Below are 22883 nucleotides of genomic sequence, written 5' to 3'. Positions count from 1 at the left end.
CAGGAGTTCCCTGCAAGAGGTCATTGCCTCCAGAAGGCTGTGAAAGACATGTGGAGAAGGCCAAATCGTTGACAAGAAGACTGCATTGTGTTTCAAGGACGCCAACGACCCTCACGGTGAACAGCAGAGTTGGAGAGGGGAGGCCAAGCCTGTGGTATTAACATTGACTCGTGAATGGAGAACGGCAAAGATGAGAATGAAATGCACACAGCTGGTGAGTTGGCAAGCGACATGAAAGAGCGGTGTGTGTTGAGGAAAGATTGAAGTGCCAACAAGATATCACACAATTGAAGGCTGCACGCATGTGGACAAGACACGAAGAAAGGCAGGCCTGTGATGAACTTTGAATTATCAACAGCTGTGAAACCAGCAATACCGAGTAGCGGAGTGGGCTGGCGAAAGGAAGTAACCCACTCTAAAGACTCAGTGAAAGGTGAAACTTTTTTGTTATGAGGCCATAAAGGGAATGAACTATAAAAAGCAAATTGATCAAAAGCCAGAGAAAAAGAGGGGTTTGGGGAGGGTGGCAGGGGGGCAAAAGGTGAACGTTGAACTTTTGTTGTGCTTATGACATCGAACTACCCAGACCAAAAGACAATGGGGCAAATAACACAGAAGAATGAGCAAAAGCGAAAGTCGAAGTGATCCTGCGGAGGTCTGTAGTAAAAGCCACGCACATTTAAAGTCTTCGACATCGGGAAAGAGTCTGAGCCCGACTGAGGGAGACCAGCATGAACTTTTTGTTGAACAGTGTTTTGAAAGCTGGAAAGACTTTAACAAGGAAGGCCAGGAGGGCCTCGTTCGACGTTTTGAAGTGCCTTCGTTTTGAGAACCTGAGCCAGCGTGCCATCCTGCCAACAAGGACAGCGATACTAGGCATTGTCGAACGTATTGAGTAGAGTTGATTCAGCCACACTTTATTAGATTCCAAAATTGATTTTCCTTTGCATACATATTCTCCTTTACACACTTTATTGTACAAGAAGTAGGGCAGGCATTAGGTTTTGTTAGTATAGGCCATTTTGATTTGACTGACTCAACTTGGACTGTTTATTTGTTGATAGTTGAGACTACTCCTATCCTAACTATAGGGCAAAGTAGGAGTTTTTCCAAACACTGTAAGATCAATAAAGGTTTTACAAATTGTACCTTTTGTGTCAGTGTCATACCTGTGATACCATGCATCCCTTATAATACAAATCAAAAGCACTTGGGCTATCCTGCCCTCACTACATTGCCATTCTGCCTCAATAACTGATGTTGGATATATGAATCCGCATATGGTTTCACAAGGGGCATTCCATAACCTCAGTCTTCATCCCAACAGATAAGTACACAGAGTTCAAAATTATATTGTCATTAAGGGTTGGGGTATCTATGTGTCATGAGGGACAGTGACTGGAGTGGGTCATCATGACATCTCCCTCCCTCAACAATGACATTAGAAGGCATGTGGCAGTCTGTGCCTCTGCATACGTTTTAGGATATGCTGAATTTAAGTGGCGCATCTTACAAACTGCAATTTTACTTTTTGACAATGCTAACAAATGTACGATTATGATCAAATGGATTGCTTATCATTTGATGGTGTAATTTCCTTTCAAGGGCATGACATAAGAGAATAATAGCCATAGTGATGGAGACATTCGAGATATTTGCACTGAGCAATACGAGAGTGGATAGATGAGAGCATTGACAAAGATTTACATATATAAAGACAGACGGATAAACAAATTAATTTTATTTACGGATTAGTGGTAAGCATGCAAGAAAAGTGGCTTGACGTTTGAAGAGTGCACATTTTCAAGCATACATTTACTTATCGCTACTTTCTTCGGAATGAAGGTTGTAATCTGGTCCAACGAGTGATAAACCTGCGCTCCCACTGCACATAGGGTTCTTTTACAACTCTATCACCACAGTTCCTCAGAGCTTCATTACAAAATTATTCTATAATTCAATTCTATCCTATTTGCCCGACTTGCTAGGTAGGCTCGTGGGAGCAGTGATGCAAGCAATAAACGTAATGGGTGAAAGTCACCACAAAGAATTATTATAACTGGGTACGTGCTAGGATAGGGCTGTCACGGTCCAACTGTGCAAGCCTCAACCTTGTTCATGACCATGTCCAACAGAAACCCTATCACAACCCTGATCTGTCACTTAAGTTCCAGGTTATGCACCAAGCGACGCAGCATTGTAGCAAATATTTGCCCTACTTTGACTAGGTTTTCAAGGCATAGATAAAGCTGCTGTTTCAAAGTCCTCACAATTTTTGCAGGCTAGGAATTTAAAGTCCAGGGAGATAAAGGATGCAACCATTTTGGGCAAAACGTGAAGCCAAGACTAAAACCCAGATATCCATGTTCTACTGACCACTAGAACACATCTCCAATCAATTGTACTCCCCTTGATTTCATAGCTGTTTGAGAAGGCAACATCTCAAGCGGTGTAGTTGATGTCATAGCACACTTGCACATCTATGATATACGAGACCTATTGTCACGATACTTCCTATTAAAGCAATAGAACCCGAGGGGGGTGCATTACCAGTCGGATAATTCCCCTGGTGCAATAGTTACAAGCCTGAGGAAAGCAAGGGCGTTAACATAGCCCCTGGGGCATTGTCTGACCAGTAATGCCCCCGCCCCACTCTGAGGGTTCTATTGCCATTGGTTCCCTGGAATGTTGTACTGGGGTAGTAATTGTATTTTTACTCTAGTTGAGGACATGCATGCCAACCGTTTCTCGACTCAAGCATAAATAAAATAAAAGGATCGCCATGGATTGGGGGGGGGGGGCTACAGATACTCCCTTCTCCCTTTCCATGGCAGTCAGTGAAGAAAGGAAAGTAACTGTGGGACTTGGCACTCTGATTGGAGTGCAGCAGGTGAGTCTTTGCCGGCTAGGTTAATGCCCGGCGAGGGCCAATCAGATTGTTTGTAACAATCAGATTATCCCTTGCCGGGTACCAATAGTGCAAAAGTATTTTTGAGGGATTACACAAAACTGTACAAAATATTAAAGGTGGGATTGGTCCAATTTATTATAATACTTTCCTATTAAAAACATTTCTGTAAAGCATTTTTCATCAGTGAAAGCGAGGCCTACCAGTACAAGGTGTACAGAATGTTCATATTGCATACCCAGCAAACAGCCGTGGAGTGGTTGAGAAGTGACTGCATCGTTGAGCCAGATGTAGAGCAGAGGAGTGAGAGGTTTTCACAGCAGAACTAACCTCATCCCAATTTCCCCCACTTGGGCAAGAAGGTGGCCGACATTACCCAACTATTCAAGAACTCTGGTTTCTGATGAGACTGGCAACATACGAAGTGTATACCTGATTAGCGGTGAGTGGACCGAGACACTGCCCAGAACATTTTAAAAACCAGTTGGTAGGGAAGTTATCACTAAATGATGCGATTTAAAGTCGACAGAGGTCAGTAACCCAGCACAGAACCAGTGGGTGACCCAACAACCTCTGCCATCCAGCAGTGGGTCTACCTTTCTACACCAAGACTTTTAGCTTTTTGCCAGAGTGACGCACAACGCATGTTTTGTTCGCATTTGCAACTTACCACAAGAGGCAGATTCATCGGACCGATCCCCACAGTCATCATCCAAGTCACAGGTCCAGGAAATAGGAATGCACCGGCCACTGGCACAGGAGAATTGGTTGGGAGGGCAGGTGCGTGCTACAGGGGAAATATATACTAAGTTATGATAGCGTGAGATCAACACTACTCACCAAAAACAGATGGAAAAAAGGATACTGGTTTACATAAATGCAGCTAAGATTTTTTACAAAACTGGAAGTAGAGAAACTTGTTTAAGCACTTTTCCTCAAATTGGCAGCCCAAAGAAGGATATTGCTTTTTAAGGAAACTTAATTTGAGTGATATGCGAAGTGATCTAAATACTTTCATTCACAATGGCATAGAAAAGAAACAATGAGGGGTGTACCTTTGAAACAAATGTACATTTTTTTAACATGCTCATACCAGCATTGGGCTGCTTCATGGCACAATGAATACATGGGTTGGATTGAGTGTTTTACATGAGAAGCGTGGGAGCCAGATGCTCACACAGACCGCTTGTATCTTGCTTGAACAAGAGGTGAATCTTCGGGTTGTGTGGAGGCTTTCATTAACCCTTGTATCTATAGCTTTCAGAGGCTTTAATGATGTTTTTATTGAGGCTTCTGGTCAGGGCTGTACAACCACCGAGCCTAACGGGAAAACAGCAAATCCAACCAAAAGGGACGCCAAACCCATCTAAAGTGGTAGGCAAAGAATAGAAGTCAGGCCTAAACCTAGGTGGTAAGGGCGGCTGATCAGCTAGTCCACACAATTAAACCCAAGAAATACCCCAGCACTGGTATACTGAAACAATAATACAAAGCATGAGAGGCAAGATAATTCTAAGACTAAAGATTTGTCACTGATAGCCCCCCCCCTTTGTCTTTGTTTTTTAATACAGCCTGGGTTGTGATAGCAGCCTCATACTGTCGAACCAGCAAAATTGGAACAAAGTAATCTGTTAGAGATACTACATCATATGCATCTCTAAAGAAGTAACATACATTTGCTGCCTCCTGATGAAAGTTCACCATAGATTGGGACTGAACAGAAACATGCTGAGCTAAATGTTGAGGATATAAACTCATACAGGACAAGTGTTAAATGAAACAATTAACAAATGAGGGTCCCAGTAACAGTGCGCCACAATGATGTGAAAGAATGCCAAATGGTATTTATTTTTAAGATATAGACTTCTTGACACGTGTTTCAAGCTTTCCTGGCTCTTCATCTGAGGCTGATATAACACACAAATATTATATGTAGAATAATGTGCCCATAGTAAAATAAAAGTTAACCAAAAGGAAAATAACCATTATATACATGGTCAACAACACAGGGGGATCAGACAACAGGCAGAGCGCCAGAATGGCCAATAAAACCAAATGAAAATTAAGGTACACATTTGGTATATCATTACAAGAACACATTGGTAAAAACCATGAAACAAAGGTAATAATTCAAATTTAAACAAACATTTTTTTTAAAAGGGAGAAACAGGGTGGGGGCGAAAAGGGAGACTCTTCAGTGGCAAACAGTCTGACTAAAATTCCTTGATCACAAAAGCACCAAAGCGTCTCAGGCTGAAGATTTGCACTCCGTGAATATGGAGTAACGTTTCCATAGGGATCTCACAGACGATCCAATTGCAGAAGTGGAGGGGAGACTCCCAAGAATACTATGATTTTGTCTGTAGACAAAGGAACCCCCCGCCACCCTAAAAACAAGGCTGGAAAAAAACAGACCGACTGTTGCGAAATATTTTCTTTTTGCACCGTTCCATCTATAGATTCCTGTGGGGACCCCAATCTTTTAGCTTATTTTTTTACTTTTGACTTTTTGGGGGCAAGTAAAGTATTTGCTCATTCTTATGGGGGAACCGACTGGTCCCCAAGAATGCCAGTACTGAGAGACTATGTCTCTGTATTATGGTATTACTACACTTACACATCACCTTACAGTGAAGTGCAGTTAGGATATTTTATATCCTTATATCTTTTATATAATGGCTTGTTGGTTACTTTTCAGATGTGCATAACACAAGTGTGTGGCAGTCCTATTTTTTTACATTTTTATTGTGTTATATTATTTTGTGCACTTTCTTATTTTCTGTGAATGGCTACTAAAGGTGGCTAGTAACCCAAGATAGTCGTGCCATTAGTTTTTTGGCTCGTTTTCCAGCCATATTGTTCTTTGGCCTTCCTGCCTTCTCAGTTAAGGAAATGCCTTATATGAAAATCCCTTCCCTTGGGAAAGCTACGGCTTTCACAAGCTTAGGGGTGGTGCGTGTGTGAGCCAGAAAAGGGGGCTTGGACGGTCTGTCTGGTCCCCAACCACATCTTTGGTGCCAGATTTGTTGCAGGGCAGATGTGGGGACTAGTGGATATCCATGATTGGACAACCCCTGGCTGTTTGAATGGTGCAGATCCTTAACATTGGTGGGCTTGGGCTTGCTCGCACCCTGCAATATGGACAAAGGAACAAGTTACTTACCTGTAACTGTTGTTCTCCAGCATGGGTCTGGCATGGATTCACATGCTCATGAATATTCCCCGTCGTCAGGCTGGGAATCCTCGGTAAAGAAAAAACCAGTATCAGTTTCGTTTCTGATCTGTCTTTCGTAGTAACAACCAATCACTGGTCTCTGCGTCATACTGACCACAGCCAATGACTGCCCTCTACCTAAGCACCGCCTCTGGCAGCCATCTTCAGATTTGGAAGCACGTGAAGTGGCAGTATGACCAAGTGAAGAGCCGCAGAGGGGTAGGCGGGAGGGTTCGCATGTGAATCCATGCCAGACCCATGCTGGAGAACAACAGTTACAGGTAAGTAACTTGTTCCTTCTCCAGCATGGGGTCTGGCATGGATTCACATGCTCATGAATAAAGAATACATAGCAGTACACACATGCACAACCACGGGAGGTGGCAACGGCTCAACATTAAGCAGTACATCAAACTCAACATTAAGCATCTTACCTCCTCACAAGGCTCACCTCAGGCGAACAGGTTGCGCAGCACTGCTTGGCCGACCCTGGACTCCTCCCTGGAATCCCGATCGACGCAGTAGAATTTCGTGAAGGTGTGCGTCGACCTCCACGTAGCAGCCCTGCATATGTCCAGCAGGGTCACACCAGAAAGGAACGCCATGGTAGCTGCGATCGCTCTGGTGGAATGGGCTCTCGGACGGCCAGGCAGTGGTCGGTTTGCCAACCGATGACAGTACATGATACAGCCGGAGAGCCATCTGGAAATGGAAGCCTTCGAGAGAGCCTTCCCCTGATTGACAGGTCCAAAGTTCACAAAGAGTTGTGACGTCTTCCGAAATCACTTCGTGCGGTCCACGTAGAACTTCAGCGCTCTAGCCACATCCAGCGAGTGCAAAGTCCTCTCAGCAGGCGACGAAGGCGACGGGAAGAACACAGGCAACACCAAGGGTTCGTTGAGATGGAAGTCCGACGGTACCTTGGGCATGAAGGAGGGGTGCGTCCTGAGCACTACCCTCGTGTCGTGAAAAGTCAAGTAGGGGGCCTTGCATGAAAGGGCCTGGATCTCTCCCACCCGTCGTGCGGAGGTGATGGCCACAAGAAACGCTGCTTTCCACGACAGAAACTTCAACGGGGCCGAGTGCAGAGGCTCGAACGGAGGTCCCATGAGCTTGGTCAGCACCACGTTGAGCTCCCACGCCGGGGCCGGAGCCTTCACCGGCGGGAACGATCTGAACAGTCCCTTCATGAACTCTTTCACCAGACGATGAGACCACAAGGACGTCCGGCCCGTGGTTCTGGTGTATCGGGAGATCGCAGCAAGATGAATCTTGATGGACGCGTGTGCCAGTCCAGCTTTGGCCAGCGTCAGCAGGTACGGCAGTACCTGGGGAGCCGTAATCCGTAGAGGGTTAATCTTCTGTGCGTGGGACCAGACAGAGAACCTCTTCCATTTGTGTCCGTAGCATTTAAGAGTCGAGGACGCCCTGGCCTTTGCAAGAACCTCTCTGCAGTCGGCCGGTATGTCGTATCCTCCAAACTCTAGCGCTGCAGGAGCCAGGCCTGCAAGTTCAGCGATTTCGGGTCGTGGTGGAGGATGGCGCCTCCTTCCCTGGAGAGAAGATCCGCGTCCACCGGCAGCTTGATTGGCGGGGACGCTGACAAGTCCAGAAGGTCCGGGAACCATATCTGCCTCGGCCACGCAGGTGCGACGAGGATCATCCTGCACCGTGACCTCTTGAGCTGGTTGACGAGCCGGATTAGCAGTGGCAAAGGAGGGAACGCGTAGAGGAACAGGCCCTCCCAGGGGAACGAGAAGGCATCGCCCATGCTCCTCGCCTGGGGAAACCTGCTGGCGAACCTCCGGCACTTGGAGTTCGTCGCCGTCGCGAACAGGTCGATCTGGGGTGTGCCCCACCGTCGGAAGAGGCGATCCACTAGATCCTGCCGTAGTTCCCACTCGTGGCACGAGCGCAGCTCCCTGCTGAGTGAGTCGGCGATGGTGTTTTTTATCCCTGCCAGATGAAACGGCACCAGAAACATCCTTTGGGCGACGGCCCAATGCCACAGGTCCTGCGCCTCCTTGGACAGCGCTGCGGACCTGGTTCCGCCCTGTTTCCTGATGTAAAACATGGTGGTGGTGTTGTCGGTGAAGATCCTCACCACCTTGCCCTTGAGGGACGGAAGGAAGGACCTGAGGGCCCAGAACACTGCACGGAGCTCCAGGACGTTGATATGGAGGGACTTCTCCGTCGGGAGCCAAAGGCCTCTCGCGTGCAGATTTTCGGTGTGCGCTCCCCACCCTTCCAGGGAGGCATCGGTGGTCACTGTCTCCTGGTGGTCTGGGGTCTGGAAGTCCATGCCCGCCGTCAGATGCGTGCGGTTGCCCCACCACCGGACCGCTCGGCGGAAACTCTCGTCGAGTGTGATCCTCTCCTCGAAGCTGCCCGTCGTTTGGATCCAGCGCGCGTCCAGGAACTCCTGCAACGGGCGCATCCGGAGCCTGCACATGGGAATGAGGTAGATGCAGGAAGACATCATTCCGAGGAGGGACTTGATGGACCTCACCTTGGCCGCGTCGGAAACCAACATCCGCTGTACCTTGCCCAGGATGGACCTGGTCCTTTCCTCCGACGGGGAGGCCAGAAGAGACACTGTGTCGAGCTTCGCTCCCAGAAACAGTGCGTTTTGCGCGGGTACCAGGTGAGACTTGGTGTAGTTCACGGAGAATCCCAGGTCCGTGAGAAGTCGGACGGTCCTTGCCGTGTGATCCAGGGCGAGCTCCCTCGTCTTGGCTCGGATGAGCCAGTCGTCCAGGTAGGGGTAGACGTGGATCCCCTCGCGGCGCAGCTGCGCCGCCACCGGTGCAAGGCACTTGTTGAATACCCTGGGGGCCGACCGTAGTCCGAAGGGGAGGGCTTTGAACTGGTAGTGACGCCCTTGGACCACAAACCTGAGGAATTTTTGGTGCCCCTTTAGGATGGGAATATGGAAGTAGGCATCCTCCAAATCCAACGACGACAGGAAGTCTCCTTCCTCCAGCTGACCCAGGACGTGCTGGAGGGTGACCATCCGGAACTTTTGCGCCTTGATGAACTTGTTCAGACGTCGCAGGTCCAGGATGGGGCGCCATCCCCCCCCGTCTTCTTCTTCACGAGGAAGTATCTCGAGTAAACTCCGGAGCCCCGAAGTCTCTTTGGGACGAGTTCGATGGCGCCCTTCCTCAGCATCGCCTTTACCTCCAGGAGAAGTTGAGGGACGTGAAGTTCTTTCCTGGCCACGGGGGGGACGCGCGGACACCACCTTTGAAACTCGAGCGCGTGGCCCCGGGCCAAGGCGTCCAGCACCCAACGGTCGGTGGAGATGGACTCCCACACGCTGACGAAGCTCGCCAGCCGGCCTCCCACCGGGGTGCTTCGGTGGGGGCCCGACCCCACGGTCGGTTCAATCCTGCTTCGACGAGGCTTTACCGCCTTGACCTCCTTGGCGACGACGGCGGGGTCCGCCAGACTTGCCTCGTCCTCTGTAGGCCTCCTGAGCCGACGAGCGGGCCGCTTGACGGTAGGTGGAGAAACCGCCGCCTGAACTTTTGGAGGCGCCCTTGCCTCCGCTGCTCCGAAAGGGCATCCGTCGTTGTTGCAGAACTCCAAGGGCCCGGGCCGTCTCGGTGTCCGCTTTAATGGCCTGAAGGGAATCGTCCACCTTTTTCCCAAACAGGTTGTTCCCATCGAAGGGCATGTCCAGGACTCTGGTCTGAACGTCTTGACGGAAGTCCGTAGCCTTGAGCCATCCACGCCGCCTAAGGCAAACGCCGTTGCCCAACTGGCGGAACCCAGTGTCGGCGATGTCCATTGCAACGGTAATGGCGTGGTCCGAAGCCACCTCACCTTCCTGCAGGATCTCCAGGGCCTCTGCCCTCTTGTCGTCTGGCAAGAAGTCCAGTAGGGGAGCCAGTTTGTACCAGAGCTCCCTGTCGTAGCGGGCCACGATAGCCAAGGCGTTGGCCGCTTTAATCGTCGTCGCCGCAGACGAGATGACTCTGCGTCCCATAGCGTCCAATTTCTTTCCCTCGCCGTCCGGTGGGGAAGTCGATGTGGAGGCCGCACCCCCCCCCGCTTTTTTCCTGGCCGCCGCGGAGACGACGGAGTCCGGGGTAGGCTGCGCCCGGAGGCACAGGGGGGCCGTGTCCGGGACCCGGTACTTCTTCTCGTACCGGTCTCTTCTAGCTGGCGTCGTGGAAGGGTTCTTGAGGAGGGTGAGGCCCTCATCCCAAATGTCGTCCAATAGAGGCACTGAGAGGACCGTCTTCCTCTTGGCCTTGCGCCGCTGATAAAGGAAACCTTCCTTCTTCTCCTCAGGGCAGAGTTGGAAAAGCTCGGATGCCCTGGTGATCATGGAGTGGAACGATCCAATCTCGTCGGGCGGAGAAGCCCTGGTGGGAGGCGACGACGGTACATCCTCGTCGTATACCTCGTCGTCCGTACCCGTCACTGCCGTGTCAGTCGCTGCCGTGTCAGTCCCCGTATCATCCCCTCGGGTGGACGGGGAGGAGGGCTGGAAGGGGCGCGACGGCTGAAAAGGAGGCGGAGGGTGGATCCTTCTTTTCTTGGTAGGGGGAACACCAGAAGGTCCCGGTTCTGGGTCCCCCGACGGGAGAGGTTCCGTCGGCAACGGTAGTCTCGTCCTTATCTCTGAGCATAAGGACTGTATAGCCAACAAAATGGCCGCTGAGTTGTCTCGCGGCGCTGGCAGAGGGGAATCCGACGGGCGATCAGGGGCCCCGTCGGTACCCTCGATGATGTCGTTGTCACCTGCGTCGGGATCCATCCCGACGGGCCGGTCTTCTTCCACGCCGAGGCCGTGGCTTAAGACTTCGACCAGCTCCTCCTCCGAGGTTGAGGCCGAATCTACGACGACGCCCTGCCCCCCTTTTTCTTCCCCACGGGGGATTTCACGGGGGCCCTATCGATGGGCACAAAAAAGGATTCCCTCCGAGGTGGCAGGGAGACTCTGAGCCCCGAGGTCGCCACCACTGGTGTAGCCCCCACAGGCTGAGCCAGGGCCGCCGCGACAGTTTCGATAGAGGGCTTGGCCGGATGGATTAAGGCCTTCACCACCTTAGGTGCGCTCACCACCTTATCCTTGAGGGGGGGGGGACACTGCCTCGCTCCCCCTCCGATGGGGCCTTCGAGCTCGACCGGGGCCTCTCCAGGAGCTTCGCCGGGTGCTCGGCCTTCCTCTTACCCGACCCAGAGCGTTGGCTCGTGGTTGATGGTGCCGGGGAGGGCGCGCCCTGCCTGGCGCCCGTAGAGCCCGACCGTTCGGCGCTCCCGGTGCCAGCGGACTCGCGGTGCTTTGCCTTGTGTTGGACCCCCGTCGCCGGGGCGTCCTCAAAGGTCTTAGAAGACCGCTCGGATTTCTTCCTCTTCTTCTCGCCTGACGGGCTCTTCCCTTCCAGCCAGTTGGCGAGACGTTGATGGCAGTCCTTCATGGTCCGCTCCGACATGTTGCCGCAAAACGCACAGTCCTTCTCCACGTGCGTCTTGTCCTCATGTAAGCAGTAGAGACAAAAGGAGTGTTCGTCCTCCTTAAAGACGTTCTGCAGCTGGCATCCAGGGCAGACCCTGAACAGCTTTCCGGGCGTCGAGCATCCCTTCTCCTGGGCCATGTCCGGGCCTGAGAAACTTCTGGAGTCCTCCAAAAGCGTAGCTCGACGAAATCTTCACCCTTGAGGGGCGCAGACGAATCCTACACGGGTCCCCGTTAATCGGATGGAGAGTCGGTGGAGCTTGAGGCTCTTTTGACCGAAAAAACGAAGTTTTTGAGAAAAAACGTGAAAAAATAGCACTAACGCTCGAGAGCAATAGCACGAGGATCCCAACACATGAACGTGCGGTAAAAATCTGAAGATGGCTGCCAGAGGCGGTGCTTAGGTAGAGGGCAGTCATTGGCTGTGGTCAGTATGACGCAGAGACCAGTGATTGGTTGTTACTACGAAAGACAGATCAGAAACGAAACTGATACTGGTTTTTTCTTTACCGAGGATTCCCAGCCTGACGACGGGGAATATTCATGAGCATGTGAATCCATGCCAGACCCCATGCTGGAGAAAGGAGGGCTCCTGCAACTATTCATCAGATCATCTCTGGAACACAGACTTCAAGGACTAGCAGCCCACTGATGATTCCAAGACTACCTGTGCAGCTGGCCAGCATTGACTCAAGTGTTGTCCATGTGAAGCCTTACTCCTTTGTCTTGAGCTCAAAAAGGCATTTTTTGGTGCTTTGACCCCTGCACTAGTTCGCCTAGACTAGAGAACCCCTGCAGTCTTGAACCCAGCTCGAAGAGCTGTGCCTGCTGAACCTTCATAGGTGTCCCTGGATCAAACAGTGGACTGACCAGCTCTATCGTGGGCTATCTCGCTGCAGCCACCATCATTCTGCACCGTCATTCTGAGTAGAGCTATCAACTTGGCAGATCTTCAGCTTATGCCACAAGCCAACTGCTGCTGCATTTTCAGTCATCTCATTCCAAAAGGAAGCTGTCCTGGCGCTGCTCCTGCATTCGCCGCTGTCAGATTGTCTGTGACCACCTGACTGGTTACCTTCATAGCAGCTTATGTTCGTGTTCCAGAGGTTTTAAGTTACTTAAATGGACTGCTGCATGTTCCTAGGATCCCTCTAAGGTCCCAGGTGTTATCCATCAAACCTTGGCATGTTAGTGGCGCACCCTGATTTCAGAAGGATTTTTAAATCTATGTATTACACTCCTGCCTGGGACATACATGACATCACTGAGTGTGGCAGGGGTTGCCTCCTTGAAGTGTAATATGCACTTCTTACTAAACTATATCATTGACTTTGGTAGACCTCCTGGCTTTGTTGGACATTGGGTTCACCTGTGCTCTACCTCATGGCTACAATTGAATTTGGTGCTTATGTATTTTCTTTAGCATGCTTGTACGGGTGCGGCAGGAAACCTTTCACCAAGGTCTATGTGGTGCCGCCGAATCCTGAACATGATGGTAATTATGTGCAATACTGTCAAGGGGTCTAATATGGAGCTCTGTATGCATTTGTGTCCATCACCAGGTATGAGGCTTACATTGTAGGGTAAAGAGCGAGGTCGACCTTTACAGGCCATTTACTGTTCACCTAGACTATGCTCTTCTATATGTTCTGTAATCCGAGTACTTCTTTTTTCCAGTAAAATATTTTATATATGTGACTTAATAAAATTGTATACCAGTAGTACAGAGTATTCTTTTGTGGTGACTATTGGGAATAACTGTGCAACTGTACTGCTATGCTTACCATGAGAGAGTCTGGCCTTTCCTTTTCAGTGCCAGTGTTATATCATCAGGTTACATAGCCCTCATCAGATGGTTGTGAAAAACCTCGGCAACAAGGAGTCGTTCTACACATTTTAATTTTAAAAGAGAAAATGGGTGGTTGTTTTTCTCTGAAATTAGCAATCTGTGGTGAAAGGAGCAAGGTGACAAGGCAGCATAATATTTCAGCTGAATAGAACTACAGTGCCCTCTGCTTAAAGGCCTTGGAAGTGAAAGAGAGATGAGAAATCCTTCAAGAAAGCACACACAAGTAGAAGATGGGCCTCACCTGAGCAAGTGGAGTTCGATTCGTCCTCGTTGTTGCCACAGTCGTTGTCCCCATCGCATAGCCAGCGGTTAGGAATGCAGCGGTTGTTCTCACATTTGAAGCGGTCAGACGGGCAGGTATGCTGGTCTGTGGTGGGAGAAACATCAAGATCCTTAACACAATCCATCCTTTCTAGGCAGCAATGCTGTGAACTGCGGAACGTGGCGCACATGTGAGTGGAGGAGGAAAAGGGTCAAATCAACTATGGCACAAACCTAGAAGCTTCTGTGCAACTACATCTCAAAAGAGCACAGATCACCTCATTTGCTTACAACACAAAGTGGTGTTTAACTACATACAGCACAGGCTTTTCTGTGGAGGATTAAAGTGATGGCAATTCAGGTACAATTTAGTGGGCTGCTGAGAGACATGAGGGAATAACTATGTGATCCAAAGCTCTTGGGCTTTGCCAACATGTAGAAAGCTGCAACTATGCACGGTGCAGATCAGTGAAGGGGCTTCAAAGAACCATACTTCAGCAAACACTACATACGGCATAGCTCAGGGCCTTCATCACTGTTGTCGAGGCAGTCATTGTCACCATCACACTTCCAGCGCTCCTGGATACACCGGTTGTTCTTGCAGGCAAACTCCCCAGGCTGGCACTGGGGTGGTGGGACGTAGGATGGGTTAGCTGAGAAACAAAGAAAAATACAATTAACTTGTTTGTTTGCATTGAGAGAAATGTGTGTGCCGCCATAAGAGAAGGACATTCCCACCCCCAATGACAGAATATTTACAAACATCCAATTACAAAGAACAAGTTAAAAGTGAATTGGGAGATAAGCCACACTCTCCCAAGGCCATACTCTCAAGAGGGGAGAAGGATGGTGATAAAAAGGTACAATAACAAACCACAACATACCATAAGGGATAGTCCACAAAATATATAGTAAACATATTCCTTGTGGAGGTTGCTGCAGTTAAGAAAAATGCAGTATTGTATGTCATTTTTAAGCAAGCATCCTTAGGTCACTGACATCCACTTTAAGGGTGTCTAAGAAGGAACCAGACACATGGGCAGCACGGTGGTGGTTATACACTTATTTGTGCATAAAAAGGCCCTCACTCTCCCTCCCTTCTAAGCAAGGTTTCCCCTGCCTCAAAATTAAAAGTAAAGGTTCTGTTTGACTGCGCATCAAAACAAAACTTCCCCCGTCCTAGGTCACAACCTATTTCTATCCCTCACATTACAACTAAAGCATAATCTAACAGAAATGTCCTCCAAGAGAACATCTCCCTTCTCCTGATGCTCATGAGTGTTCAAAAGAATGTTCTCTGGCAACAGAAATGCCAGGGGGAACGACTCCTTTCTCCTGGCTTGCGGTTTGCACACAGCCTTTATCCAAGCCCACGTCCTGGAGAATGGCTCCCTTTTCCTGGTGTAGATCTATACAGTTTCCTATAGAACCAGGCACGTTAAGGAGGAGATACTATGTGGCAGCCGAGGCATGGACCAAGACTGGATTCCTGGCAGGATGATTTGGGGACGCGGGTAAATTATTAGGGAAATGTATCATTTTTGCTACTTCCTCCCCCAGCACTTTTTTGCTGGACCTATTTCTTTCTATCCTGAATAAGTGGGGACCCTTTCCACTCATTCATTCATTCTTATTTGCTCTGGCTTTTGAAACCCTGTTCTCTCCGTTTTACTTTACTATGGAGTCTACTCTCCTCCATATCATTTTGAAAGCATGTGTGTTTAACCTTTCCAGCACACAGCTCCTTATGGGCAGTGTTGCTGGGAAACCTTTGGGTCCTGTTTTGAGATGCTTTCTTTATCCTCTAGTAACAACAGTTCTTAAGGACAGAGGGATACTTGGTCTCCCGCCTAAAACTTTATACTAGGAGAGATTAGCCCACACCACCTTATCTGGAGTGCTAAGGGGATACCTGGTATCCCCTTTCTCTTGTAACTTTTTAGTCACAAACCACCTATTTATGGCTGGTAGCAGTAGACCTGCTCTACCAACTATTGTCTTCTTTTTTAACGCAGGCTGTTGTTGTTAGGGAGAATTCTCATGTCTGTCAATTCCCTTCAACCTTAGAGACCCCTTGCTCTTTTTGATGGACTTTAGGACTTTTTAATTTTAACTCTTGAGTGAGTGGGACCTTGTCTTCACTCTCTCATGTCTTGACCTGAATTGGATTATGCGTTTCCTTTATTTTTGCAGTCTGAAAAGCTCCATAGGCATCTACTTTTTGTATTGCGACACCCAACACCTTCAGTGCAGAGTCAGAGAAATCCATTACATTTCTCATAAGGCTTAAATACCTTTTCTTGTGTGAACTACTTTTCCCAAGACTATTAAAGTGAAATTGCCATTACCTACCTTTTCTCTTTGTTGGTCCCGCACACACTATTTTATGCAGAGTGATGGGGGTAACCTAGTAGCCCCTTATACTACCTACTCATGTAACATTTTGTATGTTATCCTCACTACTTTAAATAGCTGGTGGCCGTGGTTTAATGTTCCTACCATTTTGCATTTCTACCGCAGGCTGAACCCTCAGCTCCAGTATAGCAACCATGGTGACCATTTCGTCAAAATGGGCCCAGTTGTCTTTTTTCACCATTTTCCGTTTGCGAGGTCTTACTGGTTTTACTCTGTGCAGCAAACCTGGTTTGAGTCCTGTGTTCGCTTTGCCTTTGGTGGGCTTCTGTCCTGAGACCCGCCTCTGGCTCCAGTGTGTTTGGAAGGACAGGAAGTGAGGGAGGTTCCCAAAACTCCCCTGTCCTTTGTCTCCAAGAGTGCCTGGATACAACCCATCCCAATTGGCTGGCTGGCTGGCAGGCAGGCCTTTCAGGACAGCCACCCTGCTGTGTGATTGACAGCCTAGGCTTAAAAAGGTGAGGGTTTTGGGACTAGAGGCAGAGTCGACCACTGGGAAGAACACCCGATGAAGAAACCATGAACAAAGCTTGCTGCATCCTCCTGGACCTTTGAATTACCTGGTGAAGTCCTGCTGCTGTGCTAAAACTCCTTTTCTGATTGACAAGAGAAGCTCCGGAAGGGACTACTTCTTCCCTTGGGTTAGTGGGACCAACTAAACCCGAAACGAACTCCACTGCACCATCTTCCCCGACTGGCTGTACCTCTTTGCCGCTGCAGGAACCGAGTGCCAGGGGTCGAGAAATCCATAGTTGAGTGCAACCTCTGCAATCTGGCCAGAAGCTCCAGGCATCTCCAAAGGACCCCCCAGAAGCAAGACAACCAGAGCTCGAGTCCCCTCAGCAGAGTGCGTTTCGCCCAACCAGTATCCAAGGTCTACAGTGGTGCTGTTTACCGCACGCTGAAACCGCGAACTGCTGCGGATCCGAAAAGAGTCCATAGCTGCAGACAACCTCCAAATTGCTGCTGCAGGAGTCCTTCAGACGTCCTCCCTCTTGTTCCCACGACTTAGGCTCATGGAACCCAGGATCTGCATCGCTGCAACAGGACATAATCCAGCTTAACCACTTTTCTTCAAACCAGAGGTACTGTTCAGACTTGGGGTACTTACCTCAGTGTCTTTAGCTTTGCTCTTCTCAGTTAAGACTTGCAGTGGCTACTTTTGTTAGAGTTGACTTCGACTCTGCTTTCCACAAGTTTAACAGCTACAAGTGATTTCAACATAACTCTCTACATCTGTGAAAGACTTAACTACGAAGTGCCTCAGCTCCAAAGACTGCTCCAATAGACTTTGGCTGTCCTGGCACTCTGCAGACTCGCCTAGTCCATCGACTGATATTTTCTATCTCAGAGGGGATGACTTGGTTTTAGACTAGGTTTTGACGTCATTGGAAGATTTAAGTATACTGGCACGCCCGAGAACCTGTATAACCTTTTTCCTTCCTTTAACCCTTTGCTTCTGCAACCTCAGAATCTGCAAAGTGTACTAGGGATATATAAATGACATTGCTGTCCTTGTGAATGAAGTCACCTCTGGGTGTAGGAAGTATGTAAATAGCATCTCTAAAGAGTATCCACTGAACTTCTGCCGATTCTGGAAAAGTATTTTTTTAAGTATTTTTGATAGCTACCTATCTTGCCTTTTTTAAAGAACGCTTATTTAAACATTTATGTTAAATAACTATTTATAACTGAAACCCTGAGAAGAACAAGTTACTTTCTTACCTGCTAACGTTCTTTCGATGGGATGGTCAGACAACGTATTCCATATCTATGACATGTAATCAGCACAGCTGTGGTGATTACATGTCATAGATATGGAATACGTCGGAGGACCCAATCCCCTCGAATAAGTGTTACTTGGCCTCTTGTATTTGTGTGCTTCATTGCTACAGCTTTAATTTACCCCTCTTGAGATAGGTCTGGCTGCTCAGTTACACTACCAACTTGTGTAGTACAGCCCTATACCAAAAGATGGGTTACCTAATACCAAGCAGACAAGTGTTGTGTAGTCTCACACAGTGTTACTACATCAATTCTTGCCTCAGAGTCTCTGTATTGCACAATAGGGTCACCTATGTTCCAACATGGTGGCTCCTTTCTTTTTTCGACATTTATAGCATGGTTGTTCTTTGTTATCCATTCTTCTACCATTCTGGGAAGGGAAGGTCTGGGTGTGTGTTTTGCCTTGGGTGGGACATCGTGGGGCCCCCCCTGCCTAGGCCCCAGTGTGTCTGGGCAGGCAGGAAGTGGGGGAGGAGTTGTTCACTCCCGTGCCCTTTGTCTGCCCGAGTGCCTGAATGGAACCATCTCCCACTGGGGGTCTGGCTGTCCTAAATGGACAGCCACCGGCCGCTTTCTGTAAACTGCTTAGAGGGATTGCCGAGGAGTGTGTGCTGAAACTGAATAAAAAGGTGAGGTTCCTGAGGTGAAAAGCAAGTCAACCACTGTAAACTGAAGTAACCAAAGAAGAGGCCTGCACATTATTTGCAACACTGATGCACCCACTGCTGTCCTGACCCCATTTCCAATTCAACAGAGGAACTCCCAAGAGGAGGACTCATTCCCCTTTGGCTGGTGGGACCAACCAGACCTGAGACGAACTACAATCTGAGCCACCTCCCCAGGTGCTGTGACTCTCCAGAGCTTCAGACCGCAAATACCAGGAGACATCCAAACCCAACTGAAGTGCATTGTCTTTGAAAGGCCAAATCCGTACAAGTCTTTGCTGAGCTCCTGGTGAACCTTAAGGAGACACAATCAGACTCATCAAAGTCCCCTCACCAGAGTGTAGGACTCCAGGAATCAAAGATTGACCCGACGAATCGTGTCCCTTGTTGGTACTGCAGAAAAGGCGTCAAAACCGCAGACTGACCAGATAAGTCAAAGAAATCTGTGCCAGAGTTCCTCTCTTGAGACAGCTGCTGAGACATCCCCTTCATCGTCCTGCCTTTCGTCACCAGACAAAGGAATCCGGAGACCAGGTCAATCGGTGCTGCACAGAGGAGAATTCAGCCAAACACATTTCTTCTAACCTAAGGTACTGTGGGGGTGAAAAGGTATTGATTACCTTAAACTGAGAAGTCGCTCCAGAGCGTTGGAGTGCACGGTATACAGGGTGTCCACTCTGAAAAACCAGACGGTGTTTCACAACCTAGTCCCTGGGGATCCTGTACTCGGGTGCCCAGGGAAAGTCCATCGCTTTTGTATCCCGACCCTCGGGGTGGACAAGCAAGGGAGGATCACCTGGGTAGGGGGTCGTGGGGGAGAAAAACTTGTTGGCAAGACATGGCATCCCCTATTTCCATCACCCATCTAACCCCTATCCCTGCTTATTTCATGGGAAACTACAGCTCCCATCGATACTCCCCACGTTACATGTGCAACAAAACTGAGCCGAGGAAGATGAGGAATAAAGTCAGGCCGATTACCTCCACTGACTTGCACTGGCTCTGTCCCTGTAATGAGGCCAGGCAGAGTTAGGCACATAATCCAAAATATCTGCACCTGCCACTTGTTAACACTCATGTTACAAATAAAAGGTGACATGCACAGGCACACTGAGCGAAGCTAGGTACGAGAAGGAACAGCTCTTTCAGGGCTGATGCAAACCAGGCAATGGTAATTGGGAGGCCAAGGGGCTTATCTGCAGTTATGAGGATCGAGAGAGAGCCAGGCGAGAATCCCTCACTTTCAGGTCTCCACTGTTGTGTTCAGTCTTTGAGCATCCTTTCATAGAGACTAGAAGTATCCTAAGGAACTTTAGCCTTTTCCCTGCTTCGTAAGACTTTAAGCCCTCTCCGACTGACTTTTGCTTCTAGTTAGGAATTGGACTTTAAAAGCGTTAGTTTGCTCTGAAACCGTCTCTAATATAAATCTCTGCTCAGTTTGATGAACCAACTGTTTTCCTTCCTAAAAGACTATCTTATGTGCTTTTGCTAACTAAATACAATTGCTGCATATCTTGGTCTGTGCGCACATGTGCGGTATTACCGATAATACCGTAGAACTGTCATTAGTGTCAAAACTCTAACGACTGTAACCGCAAGCAATTGCAAACTAAGCAGTGGCCTTTCAAAAGTATCTAAGTAATCCTGTGTGTATTGGTTTGATGATCAATGTATTTAAAACATCTTGCGTAAATATAATAAATATTTATTTTATATAAATGTATTGGTATAAGCGTTTCTTTGAATTGCATTACTAACTGGGTTCAGCATACTCACCTACAGCTTACATCTTCCTCTTATAAGCTTGACTGCTCTTCCACTCTACGAGGTTCCATGAGTAGTACAGACTGATACTAAGAGTTGTGGAGCTGTATACCATTGGGAAAGTTTTATAAAGTCTTACCTCAAGTGAACTTTAGGAAAGCTCTGGTAAGGAGTAGAGGAGAAAAATGTGCGCCCGAGCAGGAGCTCTACTAGCAGGTCCATGTGCTGTAACCGAGACAGCAAAGGAGGCATTCGAAGCGGGGGTGGGGTGGGGACTTTCTACAGTGGCCGCAGTGGGAAGGCTCTGCAAAGAGAGTGTTCTGTGAACCCACCTCCCTAACCGCTGGGAACAGGAGAGCGAGGCATCCAAGCAAAGTACCTGGAGAGGGCAGAAGGTAGCATATGCATTGGCGACAAAGGGGCACCACAGAGGCCGCAATGTAGGGCGCCAGAGCGAGAGAAGAGCTCTGGCAGACAGTTATAGTGGTGAGGGAGCCACAGGCTCGAGGGGCGCAGGGGTGGGGCCTGGAACTGATGTCCCCCCCACTCCCAAACAGCGGCAAAGGCCTGCAGGCTGAGCGGGCCGCAGGTGAGGTAGAGAAGAGCACGTCTGGGAGGTAGGTGCTGAGACCAAGAGAGGCACCCAACTATATAACATAAAAGGCCGTTCACAGCATGGATGGCCAGACACACGGTGCAGCAGGTACAGGCGACACGCAGCGCAGATCCGCTCGACATATGAGCAGAGCGTGAGCCACCATGACCAAGCACACTAAAAACCTCCAAGTCGGGAGATGTCCTGGCACTGATGGGCATGGGGGGAAAAACATCTATCTCATGGTTCCCGAGAGCATCCAGACAAGGACCCAGCCCCACAGGGTGATCTGCACAGTCTATTCACCACCCTCAGGAAAGGAATACAAGACACTATGCAGGAGCTCGCTCGCAAAGTCTCGACATTAGATGGGCAGGTTGCAAAGGCTGAACACTGCATAAATGACCTCAAAAATACCAAATGTGAGCAGTCTTATGACCTCTCAGAACTGGCAAATGGAGTGGACTCTCTGAAAACATTGGGGGGGAAACCTGGCGGATAAACAGAAAGGCCTGAGAATCACTCCAGGCAGAACAACCAGGGAAGAAGTGGCATCACTACCACGGGCCAGGACCAAGATCTGACACGATACCTCCAGGACCTCTTTCAAGACCCCAAACCTGCCGGTCCCATCATACCGGATCATGTGCACTGACTCTACACCAAGTATTAGAATTAAAAAGGCTTGGTGCCAGACGCTCTACATCTGTCCACGGTTAGCAAAGTTGTCTCTTTTTAGCAACTTTACCTCCATTTCTATAGACCCCCTAAGCTTTTTGTTTTTGTACTCTGTCCTGACTTTTTCCAGTGAAGTGAAGCCTTCTTTTCACTATTAATGTGATACAATCAATCATAAAAATAAATTACTTTTCACATAAAATTACAAAACATGTAAGCAACATTTCATGACATTTGCTTAACATTATTGATATTAAAACAAAACATATGTTCCTAACCAGTCCCCTGACCATATTAGTCCTTTACAAAGTACTGTTTAGAAATACCAAGTTCATTTAGCAAATTGATTCTCTCCAATGGAATTTCATGCCAAGAGGACAACCTCAACCAGAATTCCTCAGATTCCAACCATGCAACATAGTTCACAAAGCGTTTGGGCAACCAAGATATTCTATGCAGAGTTCCTGGGCATTTTGACAAACTATAATGTAATGTCTGTTCTGAATGCCCATCACATCAGTTACAACCACCTCTAACTTCTAGTTCTTTATTACGTGATGCTAAGACTTACTTAGTTGGAAGGAAGTTCATTTGAAATCTGAGCAAATCCCCTCTTTGTTGGCATTTGGGAATTTTCTTAAATACATTGGCACGGTTCCCCTGGGTTTACCCAAAATTGAAAAGGTACCATGTAACTTATACCCATGTACAGCATCAATCATCTTGATCCAATCCGCTCTAAGAGACACTTTGTTTACACCAGTTGGATTCGCCACCAGATCGTCAATTGTTTTGTCACAATTCACTTGACACCTGCTTTTGTAAGGCTCCAAGAGAAGTACTGGAGCCCTCCAACATCACATGGACATTTTCATATAGGGTGTTTCAAGCTGGAAGCTGTATAGATCTATATAGCAGAACCAATTTCCACTCTAGATAAGCATGAACTCATTCCGAGTTCATACCCGAGTGGGGCCATTGGCAGCGATTGGTGGGGTGTGGGGGGGGGGGACGGAGATTCAGCACTTTTTTCCATAATCTCCAAGTTTTACTCAGTCCAACTGCCATGCCTGTCACTCTATATCCATGTCATAAATTAGTGACGGGATAACTTTCCGTTTATAAAATGTAATTGGGGTATTATGGAAAACCTGCAATATCGTTTTATCAGGCTTTTCCTTTAAAAACTCATCTGGTCAATTTTCAAAATGAGTCTTTCCTCTACTAGTGCTATTTTCGGGTCGGAGTTTAACAAATCCCAAATACTTAATCTCATATGTTG

At 48.4% G+C, this 22883-nt stretch overlaps 1 protein-coding gene across 2 annotated transcripts in view; it reads right to left on the bottom strand.

Annotated features, from left to right (window-relative positions):
* LRP1 (LDL receptor related protein 1) overlaps window positions 1-22883 on the bottom strand; it is a 1300039-nt gene that overhangs the window by 726862 nt on the left and 550294 nt on the right. For both annotated transcript variants that reach the window (XM_069653565.1, XM_069653566.1), the window contains exons 16-18: window positions 14215-14355; window positions 13683-13808; window positions 3579-3695 (exon numbers count right to left, since the gene is read on the bottom strand). In XM_069653565.1, the coding sequence (XP_069509666.1) occupies window positions 3579-3695; window positions 13683-13808; window positions 14215-14355 (384 nt within the window). The remainder of the gene's footprint in view (window positions 1-3578; window positions 3696-13682; window positions 13809-14214; window positions 14356-22883) is intronic.

The sequence above is a fragment of the Ambystoma mexicanum genome, chromosome 3q (assembly GCF_040938575.1).
Source record: "Ambystoma mexicanum isolate Mex_15411 chromosome 3q, UKY_AmexF1_1, whole genome shotgun sequence".
NCBI classification, from domain to species: domain Eukaryota; kingdom Metazoa; phylum Chordata; class Amphibia; order Caudata; family Ambystomatidae; genus Ambystoma; species Ambystoma mexicanum.
The sequence above is the reverse complement of the archived record's forward strand: the minus strand, read 5'-3'. Positions and strand labels throughout refer to the sequence as shown.